The 11868-nt window shown below is 42.0% G+C and overlaps 1 protein-coding gene across 1 annotated transcript in view; it reads right to left on the reverse strand.

Annotated features, from left to right (window-relative positions):
• chmp5a (charged multivesicular body protein 5a) overlaps positions 1–7274 on the reverse strand; it is a 41964-nt gene extending 34690 nt beyond the window's left edge. The window contains exons 1-3 of the mRNA XM_061979842.1: positions 7085–7274; positions 2318–2422; positions 2178–2224 (exon numbers count right to left, since the gene is read on the reverse strand). Of these exons, the coding sequence (XP_061835826.1) occupies positions 2178–2224; positions 2318–2422; positions 7085–7153 (221 nt within the window). The 5' untranslated portion in view covers positions 7154–7274. The remainder of the gene's footprint in view (positions 1–2177; positions 2225–2317; positions 2423–7084) is intronic.
• Positions 7275–11868: the final 4594 nt, after the last annotated feature.

Raw genomic sequence — 11868 nt, forward strand, 5'->3', positions numbered from 1 at the left:
GCTTAAGAGATATTCCTAGCTCTGAATTTGCTCATTGCTATTTTCATGTTTTTGTGCATTATTTGTTGCCGTCATCATTAAACGAACAGGTTACTCATCAGTTACTCAGTACTTGAGTAGTTTTTTCACAACATACTTTTTACTTTTACTCAAGTAAATATTTGGGTGACTACTCCTTACTTTTACTTGAGTAATACATTTCTAAAGTAACAGTACTCTTACTTGAGTACAATTTCTGGCTACTCTACCCACCTCTGTATGTAATACATGACATATGTTGTTGTAAGCGATATATAACATCTATTATGTTGTTGCATGTGATACAGGACATACATTACGTTGTTGTATGTGATATATGACATTTTATGTTGTTGTATGTGATACATAAAATCTGTTACGTTGTTGTATTTGATAAATGACATCTATTACGTGTTGTATGTGATATATTACATTGGACAAATTGGAGTCAGCGTTCTGGATTGGCAGAGCGGGGTGGTGGTTCCTCTCTTTAAGAAGGGGAACCGGAGGGTGTGTTCTAACTATCGTGGGATCACACTCCTCAGCCTTCCCGGTAAGGTCTATTCAGGTGTACTGGAGAGGAGGCTACGCCGGATAGTCGAACCTCGGATTCAGGAGGAACAGTGTGGTTTTCGTCCTGGTCGTGGAACTGTGGACCAGCTCTATACTCTCGGCAGGGTCCTTGAGGGTGCATGGGAGTTTGCCCAACCAGTCTACATGTGTTGTGTGGACTTGGAGAAGGCATTCGAGCGTGTCCCTCGGGAAGTCCTGTGGGGAGTGCTCAGAGAGTATGGGGTATCGGACTGTCTGATTTTGGCGGTCCGCTCCCTGTATGATCAGTGTCAGAGCTTGGTCCGCATTGCCGGCAGTAAGTCGGACAAGTTTCCAGTGAGGGTTGGACTCCGCCAAGGCTGCCCTTTGTCACCGATTCTGTTCATAACTTTTATGGACAGAATTTCTAGGCGCAGTCAAGGCGTTGAGGGGATCTGGTTTGGTGGCTGCAGGATTAGGTCTCTGCTTTTTGCAGATGATGTGGTCCTGATGGCTTCATCTGGCCAGGATCTTCAGCTCTCGCTGGATCGGTTCGCAGCCGAGTGTGAAGCGACTGGGATGAGAATCAGCACCTCCAAGTCCGAGTCCATGGTTCTCGCCCGGAAAAGGGTGGAATGCCATCTTCGGGTTGGGGAGGAGACCCTGCCCCAAGTGGAGGAGTTCAAGTACCTCAGAGTCTTGTTCACGAGTGAGGGAAGAGTGGATCGTGAGATCGACAGGCGGATAGGTGCGGCATCTTCAGTAATGCGGACGCTGTATCGATCCGTTGTGGTGAAGAAGGAGCTGAGCCGGAAGGCAAAGCTCTCAATTTACCGGTCGATCTACGTTCCCATCCTCACCTATGGTCATGAGCTTTGGGTTATGACCGAAAGGACAAGATCACGGGTACAAGCGGCCCAAATGAGTTTCCTCCGCCGGGTGGCAGGGCTCTCCCTTAGAGATAGGGTGAGAAGCTCTGTCATCCGGGGGGAGCTCAAAGTAAAGCCGCTGCTCCTCCACATCGAGAGGAGCCAGATGAGGTGGTTCGGGCATCTGGTCAGGATGCCACCCGATCGCCTCCCTCGGGAGGTGTTTAGGGCACGTCCGACCGGTAGGAGGCCACGGGGAAGACCCAGGACACGTTGGGAAGACTATGTCTCCCGGCTGGCCTGGGAACGCCTTGGGATCCCCCGGGAGGAGCTGGACGAAGTGGCTGGGGAGAGGGAAGTCTGGGCTTCCCTGCTTAAGCTGCTGCCCCCGCGACCCGACCTCGGATAAGCGGAAGAAGATGGATAGATGGATGGATGGAAATTGGAGTCACACATTCTAATACAGCTCATTACCATTAAAGCTACAGACTCACCAAACAGTGTGTTATAATTGGAGAGTCAAGGTGTGTCTCAATAATATTGCTCTTATATAAACATTGTGTTCTGCCAAGAACTAAGCAATTCTATCTTAGCACTTTTGAACGGTCCAGCATCAAGGTTGGATTTTGGACAACACACTTCCTCTGAGACTTTTGTTTGGTAAAAAGGGAGCTTGAAGAAGGTATTAGAAACAGCTGTGATGAGGATGCTAACCACATTTAATACCAAACATCTTGTTCAGTTAGTAGTGTTACTCACATCCTCTTCTGCTTCAGGACTCTCATCGCCTTCTGTTTCACAATGTTCTGCAAAAGACAAATATATCACGAAAGTTGATATAAGTGCGGTTTGTTTTAAATCCATTCTGTTTTGGGTTTTTTTTTAAGAATGCGTTCCACCTTGGAGGGTCCATCTCTCATCTTCTTCATCTGTTCCTTGTACTTGAAAAGTTCAGCATCGAGTCTGCTAATCTTCTTCTCGATGGAATCTGACCTTGCATCCACCTCGATTAGAACACACAAGTTCAGTTCAGTTTCAGTTTAGTTCCTTCATTGATGTGCATTTTTGATCAACAGACATTTATTTATACTTTAGCAACTAAACACATATTTACACACCTATGCTTGAGAAGGAACAGGATGAAGAACATATTATATTTCCTGTCCCCTTCAACATAATAAGTAGTCTAACTTAATGGGTAGCCCAGATTCACAAGCATACAAACCAAACAAATACAAACCCCGTTTCCATATGAGTTGTGAAATTGTGTTAGATGTAAATATGAACGGAATACAATGATTTGCAAATCCTTTTCAACCCATATTCAGTTGAATGCACTACAAAGACAACATATTTGATGTTCAAACTCATAAACTTAATTTTTTTTTGCAAATAATAATTAACTTAGAATTTCATGGCTGCAACACGTGCCAAAGTAGTTGGGAAAAGGGCATGTTCACCACTGTGTTACGTGGCCTTTCCTTTTAACAACACTCAGTAAAGGTTTGGGAACTGAGGAGACACATTTTTGAAGCTTCTCAGGTGGAATTCTTTCCCATTCTTGCTTGATATACAGCTTAAGTTGTTCAACAGTCCGGGGGTCTCCGTTGTGCTATTTTAGGCTTCATAATGTGCCACACATTTTCAATGGGAGACAGGTCTGGACTACAGGCATGCCAGTCTAGTACCCGCACTCTTTTACTATGAAGCCACGTTGATGTAACACGTGGCTTGGCATTGTCTTGCTGAAATAAGCAGGGGCGTCCATGGTAACGTTGCTTGGATGGCAACATACAGGTAAAAGCCAGTAAATTAGAATATTTTGAAAAACTTGATTTATTTCAGTAATTGCATTCAAAAGGTGTAACTTGTACATTATATTTATTCATTGCACACAGACTGATGCATTCAAATGTTTATTTCATTTAATTTTGATGATTTGAAGTGGCAACAAATGAAAATCCAAAATTCCGTGTGTCACAAAATTAGAATATTACTTAAGGCTAATACAAAAAAGGGATTTTTAGAAATGTTGGCCAACTGAAAAGTATGAAAATGAAAAATATGAGCATGTACAATACTCAATACTTGGTTGGAGCTCCTTTTGCCTCAATTACTGCGTTAATGCGGCGTGGCATGGAGTCGATGAGTTTCTGGCACTGCTCAGGTGTTATGAGAGCCCAGGTTGCTCTGATAGTGGCCTTCAACTCTTCTGCGTTTTTGGGTCTGGCATTCTGCATCTTCCTTTTCACAATACCCCACAGATTTTCTATGGGGCTAAGGTCAGGGGAGTTGGCGGGCCAATTTAGAACAGAAATACCATGGTCCGTAAACCAGGCACGGGTAGATTTTGCGCTGTGTGCAGGCGCCAAGTCCTGTTGGAACTTGAAATCTCCATCTCCAGAGAGCAGGTCAGCAGCAGGAAGCATGAAGTGCTCTAAAACTTGCTGGTAGACGGCTGCGTTGACCCTGGATCTCAGGAAACAGAGTGGACCGACACCAGCAGATGACATGGCACCCCAAACCATCACTGATGGTGGAAACTTTACACTAGACTTCAGGCAACGTGGATCCTGTGCCTCTCCTGTCTTCCTCCAGACTCTGGGACCTCCATTTCCAAAGGAAATGCAAAATTTGCATGGTTGGGTGATGGTTTGGGGTGCCATGTCATGTACATGCTCATATTTTTCATTTTCATACTTTTCAGTTGGCCAACATTTCTAAAAATCCCTTTTTTGTATTAGCCTTAAGTAATATTCTAATTTTGTGACACACGGAATTTTGGATTTTCATTTGTTGCCACTTCAAATCATCAAAATTAAATGAAATAAACATTTGAATGCATCAGTCTGTGTGCAATGAATAAATATAATGTACAAGTTACACCTTTTGAATGCAATTACTGAAATAAATCAAGTTTTTCAAAATATTCTAATTTACTGGCTTTTACCTGTATGTTGCTCCAAAACCTGTATGTACTTTTCAGCATTAATGGTGCCTTCACAGATGTGTAAGTTACCCATGCTTTGGGCACTAATACACCCCCATACCATCACACATGCTGGCTTTTCCACTTTCCGCCTTTAACAATCCGGATGGTTCTTTTCCTCTTTGGTCCGGAGGACAGGACGTTCACAGTTTCCAAAAACAATTTGAAATGTGGACTCGTCAGACCACAGAACACTTTTCCACTTTGTATCAGTCCATCTTAGATGAGATCAGGCCCAGCGAAGCCGACGGCGTTTCTGGGTGTTGTTGATAAACGGTTTTCGCCTTGCATAGGAGAGTTTTAACTTGCACTTACAGATGTAGCGACCAACTGTAGTTACTGACAGTGGGTTTCTGAAGTGTTCCTGAGCCCATGTGGTGATATCCTTTACACACTGATGTCGCTTGTTGATGCAGTACAGCCTGAGGGATCGACGGTCACGGGCTTAGCCGCTTACGTGCAGTGATTTCTCCAGATTCTCTGAACCCTTTGATGATATTACGGACCGTAGATGGTGAAATCCCTAAATTTCTTGCAATAGCTGGTTGAGAAGGGTTTTTCTTAAACTGTTCAACAATTTGCTCGCGCATTTGTTGACAAAGTGGTGACCCTCGCCCCATCCTTGTTTGTGAATGACTGAGCATTTCATGGAATCTACTTTTATACCCAATCATGGCACCCACCTGTTCCCAATTTGCCTGTACACCCAAATAAGTGTTTGATGAGCATTCCTCAACTTTATCAGTATTTATTGCCACCTTTCCCAACTTCTTTGTCACGTGTTGCTGGCATCAAATTCTAAAGTTAATGATTATTTGCAACAAAAAAAAAGTTTATCAGTTTGAACATCAAATATGTTGTCTTTGTAGCATATTCAACTGAATATGGGTTGAAAAGGATTTGCAAATCATTGTATTCCGTTTATATTTACATCTAACACAATTTCCCAACTCATATGGAAACGGGGTTTGTACACATAATCCTTATAACTCTTTTCTGTAGTTGTCCTTAACAGAACAGTGAACAAATAAATAATAAACAAATAATATGCCATAGTAAGCATACAAATATTAAATACATAAATAATCTTTGGCTCAATAAAAACAAATAAAAAAAAAAAAAGGGTTCAAGGTGTTCATTATAATTCTTGTTCTGTGAGCAGATACATAACACAACATAACAAGTGACTCATCTAAGTATACATACATGTTGGAACATGATTATTAGCAGACTGGTAACAAGGCTGTCTTCTATATTGGCAGCTAGAGAGCTGACTAACGGCACAGTGTAGCAGACAACTACAACAATACACTTCTATATTGGCAGCCAGAGAGCTGATTAACGGCACAGTGTAGCAGACAACTACAACAATACACTTCTATATTGGCAGCCAGAGAGCTGATTAACGGCACAGTGTAGCAGACAACCACAACAATACACTTCTATATTGGCATCCAGAGAGCTGACTAACGGCACAGTGTAGCAGACAACTACAACAATACACTTCTATATTGGCAGCCAGAGAGCTGACTAACGGCACAGTGTAGCAGACAACTACAACAATACACTTCTATATTGGCAGCTAGAGAGCTGACTAACGGCACAGTGTAGCAGACAACCACAGCAATACACTTCTATATTGGCAGCCAGAGAGCTGATTAACGGCACAGTGTAGCAGACAACCACAACAATACACTTCTATATTGGCAGCCAGAGAGCTGACTAACGGCACAGTGTAGCAGACAACTACAACAATACACTTTTATATTAGCAGCCACAGAGCTGACTAACGGCACAGTGTAGCAGACAACTACAACAATACACTTCTATATTGGCAGCCAGAGAGCTGACTAACGGCACAGTGTAGCAGACAACTACAACAATACACTTCTATATTGGCAGCCAGAGAGCTGACTAACGGCACAGTGTAGCAGACAACTACAACAATACACTTTTATATTAGCAGCCAGAGAGCTGACTAACGGCACGGTGTAGCAGACAACCACAACAATACACTTCTATATTGGCAGCCAGAGAGCTGACTAACGGCACAGTGTAGCAGACAACCACAACAATACACTTCTATATTGGCAGCCAGAGAGCTGACTAACGGCACAGTGTAGCAGACAACCACAACAATACACTTCTATATTGGCAGCCAGAGAGCTGACTAACGGCACAGTGTAGCAGACAACCACAACAATACACTTCTATATTGGCAGCCAGAGAGCTGACTAACGGCACAGTGTAGCAGACAACCACAACAATACACTTCTATATTGGCAGCCAGAGAGCTGACTAACGGCACAGTGTAGCAGACAACTACAACAATACACTTCTATATTGACAGCCAGAGAGCTGATTAACGGCACAGTGTAGCAGACAACCACAACAATACACTTCTATATTGGCAGCCAGAGAGCTGACTAACGGCACAGTGTAGCAGACAACCACAACAATACACTTCTATATTGGCAGCCAGAGAGCTGACTAACGGCACAGTGTAGCAGACAACCACAACAATACACTTCTATATTGGCAGCCAGAGAGCTGACTAACGGCACAGTGTAGCAGACAACCACAACAATACACTTCTATATTGGCAGCCAGAGAGCTGACTAACGGCACAGTGTAGCAGACAACCACAACAATACACCCGAGCGTTGCCAATACTCACATTGCCGATACAGTCCGACAAGTTCGGCGGTGGTGCTTTTGGTTTACCTCGTCCAAATATTCTGTTCATCCCTTCGTCCTCTTTAAACCACACAAAAGCGTTAGTTTCACTCACAAAACCACACAATATCTCCCGACATTAAATGGAGTTCGCCATTTAGGCCACCCGGAAGTGAAAGTCGGCAGCGGACGGCGTCTGATTGGTTGGTGTGAGGAGAGCCAGCCAATGAGCGTTGGAGGCGCACGACTGGCCTCTTGAGGCGAGAGTAAGTACTCCACCCAGACTGAGAGCCTATTGTCCCTCTTGGGCAAACTTGCTTTGTTTGACGTCATCATTCTGACCTTTTTGTAAATGTTGCAATTTATAAATAAAGATTTATAAAAGTTAAAAAAAAAAAAAAGAGTGTAATAATAAAAATTTGCATTTAACAATAAAAAAAAAAAACATTCTACAACTTTGACAAAATAAAATGGAAGGAGGTAAACAAATATCAACACTCAAATACGAAGGCAGGACAATATTTAATGTTTATTCTGCCAAAAAAGTATATTATATGTCTATTTTTTTTTTTTAAAGATTTTGCAGTTTATTTTTGAAAATAAAACTTATTATATATATTTTTTAAAGAAAACTATTATTCTTACCTTTTCAATCAATCAATCAATCAATCAATCAATGTTTACTTATATAGCCCTAAATCACGAGTGTCTCAAAGGGCTGCACAAGCTAACAACGACATCCTCGGTTCAGATCCCACATCAGGGCAAGGAAAAACTCAACCCAATGGGATGACAATGAGAAACCTTGGAGGGGACCGCAGATGTGGGGACGCCCCCCCTGGGCGACCGGTGCAATGGACGTCGAGTGGATCTAGCATAATAGTGTGAGAGTCCAGTCCATAGTGGATCTAGCATAATATTGTGAGAGTCCAGTCCATAGTGGATCTAACATAATAGTGTGAGAGTCCAGTCCATAGTGGATCTAGCATAATATTGTGAGAGTCCAGTCCATAGTGGAGCTAACATAATAGTGTGAGAGTCCAGTCCATAGTGGATCTAACATAATAGTGTGAGAGTCCAGTCCATAGTGGATCTAACATAATAGTGTGAGAGTCCAGTCCATAGTGGATCTAACATAATAGTGTGAGAGTCCAGTCCATAGTGGATCTAACATAATAGTGTGAGAGTCCAGTCCATAGTGGATCTAACATAATAGTGAGAGTCCAGTCCATAGTGGATCTAACATAATAGTGTGAGAGTCCAGTCCATAGTGGATCTAACATAATAGTGAGTGTCCAGTCCATAGTGGATCTAACATAATAGTGAGAGAGTCCAGTCCATAGTGGATCTAACATAATAGTGAGAGAGTCCAGTCCATAGTGGATCTAACATAATAGTGTGAGAGTCCAGTTCATAGTGGATCTAACATAATAGTGTGAGAGTCCAGTTCATAGTGGATCTAACATAATAGTGTGAGAGTCCAGTCCATAGTGGATCTAACATAATAGTGTGAGAGTCCAGTTCATAGTGGAACTAACATAATAGTGAGAGTCCAGTCCATAGTGGATCTAACATAATAGTGTGAGAGTCCAGTCCATAGTGGATCTAACATAATAGTGAGAGTCCAGTCCATAGTGGATCTAACATAATAGTGTGAGAGTCCAGTCCATAGTGGATCTAACATAATAGTGTGAGAGTCCAGTCCATAGTGGATCTAACATAATAGTGTGAGAGTCCAGTTCATAGTGGATCTAACATAATAGTGTGAGAGTCCAGTTCATAGTGGATCTAACATAATAGTGTGAGAGTCCAGTCCATAGTGGATCTAACATAATAGTGTGAGAGTCCAGTCCATAGTGGATCTAACATAATAGTGAGAGTCCAGTCCATAGTGGATCTAACATAATAGTGTGAGAGTCCAGTCCATAGTGGATCTAACATAATAGTGAGAGTCCAGTCCATAGTGGATCTAACATAATAGGGTGAGAGTCCAGTTCATAGTGGATCTAACATAATAGTGTGAGAGTCCAGTCCATAGTGGATCTAACATAATAGTGAGTCCAGTCCATAGTGGATCTAACATAATAGTGTGAGAGTCCAGTCCATAGTGGATCTAACATAATAGTGTGAGAGTCCAGTCCATAGTGGATCTAACATAATAGTGTGAGAGTCCAGTCCATAGTGGATCTAACATAATAGTGTGAGAGTCCAGTCCATAGTGGATCTAACATAATAGGGTGAGAGTCCAGTCCATAGTGGATCTAACATAATAGTGAGAGTCCAGTCCATAGTGGATCTAACATAATAGTGTGAGAGTCCAGTCCATAGTGGATCTAACATAATAGTGTGAGAGTCCAGTCCATAGTGGATCTAACATAATAGTGTGAGAGTCCAGTCCATAGTGGATCTAACATAATAGTGTGAGAGTCCAGTCCATAGTGGATCTAACATAATAGGGTGAGAGTCCAGTCCATAGTGGATCTAACATAATAGTGTGAGAGTCCAGTCCATAGTGGATCTAACATAATAGTGTGAGAGTCCAGTCCATAGTGGATCTAACATAATAGTGTGAGAGTCCAGTCCATAGTGGATCTAACATAATAGGGTGAGAGTCCAGTCCATAGTGGATCTAACATAATAGTGAGAGTCCAGTCCATAGTGGATCTAACATAATAGTGTGAGAGTCCAGTCCATAGTGGATCTAACATAATAGTGTGAGAGTCCAGTCCATAGTGGATCTAACATAATAGTGTGAGAGTCCAGTCCATAGTGGATCTAACATAATAGTGTGAGAGTCCAGTCCATAGTGGATCTAACATAATAGTGTGAGAGTCCAGTCCATAGTGGATCTAACATAATAGGGTGAAAGTCCAGTCCATAGTGGATCTAACATAATAGTGTGAGAGTCCAGTCCATAGTGGAGCTAACATAATATTGTGAGAGTCCAGTCCATAGTGGATCTAACATAATAGTGTGAGAGTCCAGTCCATAGTGGATCTAACATAATAGTGTGAGAGTCCAGTCCATAGTGGATCTAACATAATAGTGAGAGAGTCCAGTCCATAGTGGATCTAACATAATAGTGTGAGAGTCCAGTTCATAGTGGATCTAACATAATAGTGTGAGAGTCCAGTTCATAGTGGATCTAACATAATAGTGTGAGAGTCCAGTCCATAGTGGATCTAACATAATATTGTGAGAGTCCAGTCCATAGTGGATCTAACATAATAGTGTGAGAGTCCAGTTCATAGTGGAACTAACATAATAGTGTGAGAGTCCAGTCCATAGTGGATCTAACATAATAGTGTGAGAGTCCATTCCATAGTGGATCTAACATAATAGTGTGAGAGTCCAGTCCATAGTGGATCTAACATAATAGTGAGAGTCCAGTCCATAGTGGATCTAACATAATAGTGAGAGTCCAGTCCATAGTGGATCTAACATAATAGTGTGAGAGTCCAGTCCATAGTGGATCTAACATAATAGGGTGAGAGTCCAGTCCATAGTGGATCTAACATAATAGTGTGAGAGTCCAGTCCATAGTGGAGCTAACATAATATTGTGAGAGTCCAGTCCATAGTGGATCTAACATAATAGTGAGAGTCCAGTCCATAGTGGATCTAACATAATAGTGTGAGTCCAGTCCATAGTGGATCTAACATAATAGTGAGAGTCCAGTCCATAGTGGATCTAACATAATAGTGAGAGAGTCCAGTCCATAGTGGATCTAACATAATAGTGAGAGTCCAGTCCATAGTGGATCTAACATAATAGTGTGAGAGTCCAGTCCATAGTGGATCTAACATAATAGTGTGAGAGTCCAGTCCATAGTGGATCTAACATAATAGTGTGAGAGTCCAGTCCATAGTGGATCTAACATAATAGTGTGAGAGTCCAGTCCATAGTGGATCTAACATAATAGGGTGAAAGTCCAGTCCATAGTGGATCTAACATAATAGTGTGAGAGTCCAGTCCATAGTGGAGCTAACATAATATTGTGAGAGTCCAGTCCATAGTGGATCTAACATAATAGTGTGAGAGTCCAGTCCATAGTGGATCTAACATAATAGTGTGAGAGTCCAGTCCATAGTGGATCTAACATAATAGTGAGAGAGTCCAGTCCATAGTGGATCTAACATAATAGTGTGAGAGTCCAGTTCATAGTGGATCTAACATAATAGTGTGAGAGTCCAGTTCATAGTGGATCTAACATAATAGTGTGAGAGTCCAGTCCATAGTGGATCTAACATAATATTGTGAGAGTCCAGTCCATAGTGGATCTAACATAATAGTGTGAGAGTCCAGTTCATAGTGGAACTAACATAATAGTGTGAGAGTCCAGTCCATAGTGGATCTAACATAATAGTGTGAGAGTCCATTCCATAGTGGATCTAACATAATAGTGTGAGAGTCCAGTCCATAGTGGATCTAACATAATAGTGAGAGTCCAGTCCATAGTGGATCTAACATAATAGTGAGAGTCCAGTCCATAGTGGATCTAACATAATAGTGTGAGAGTCCAGTCCATAGTGGATCTAACATAATAGGGTGAGAGTCCAGTCCATAGTGGATCTAACATAATAGTGTGAGAGTCCAGTCCATAGTGGAGCTAACATAATATTGTGAGAGTCCAGTCCATAGTGGATCTAACATAATATTGTGAGAGTCCAGTCCATAGTGGATCTAACATAATAGTGTGAGAGTCCAGTCCATAGTGGATCTAACATAATAGTGAGAGTCCAGTCCATAGTGGATCTAACATAATAGTGAGAGAGTCCAGTCCAT

The sequence above is a fragment of the Nerophis lumbriciformis genome, linkage group LG19, assembly GCF_033978685.3.
Source record: "Nerophis lumbriciformis linkage group LG19, RoL_Nlum_v2.1, whole genome shotgun sequence".
Lineage (NCBI taxonomy): Eukaryota > Metazoa > Chordata > Actinopteri > Syngnathiformes > Syngnathidae > Nerophis > Nerophis lumbriciformis.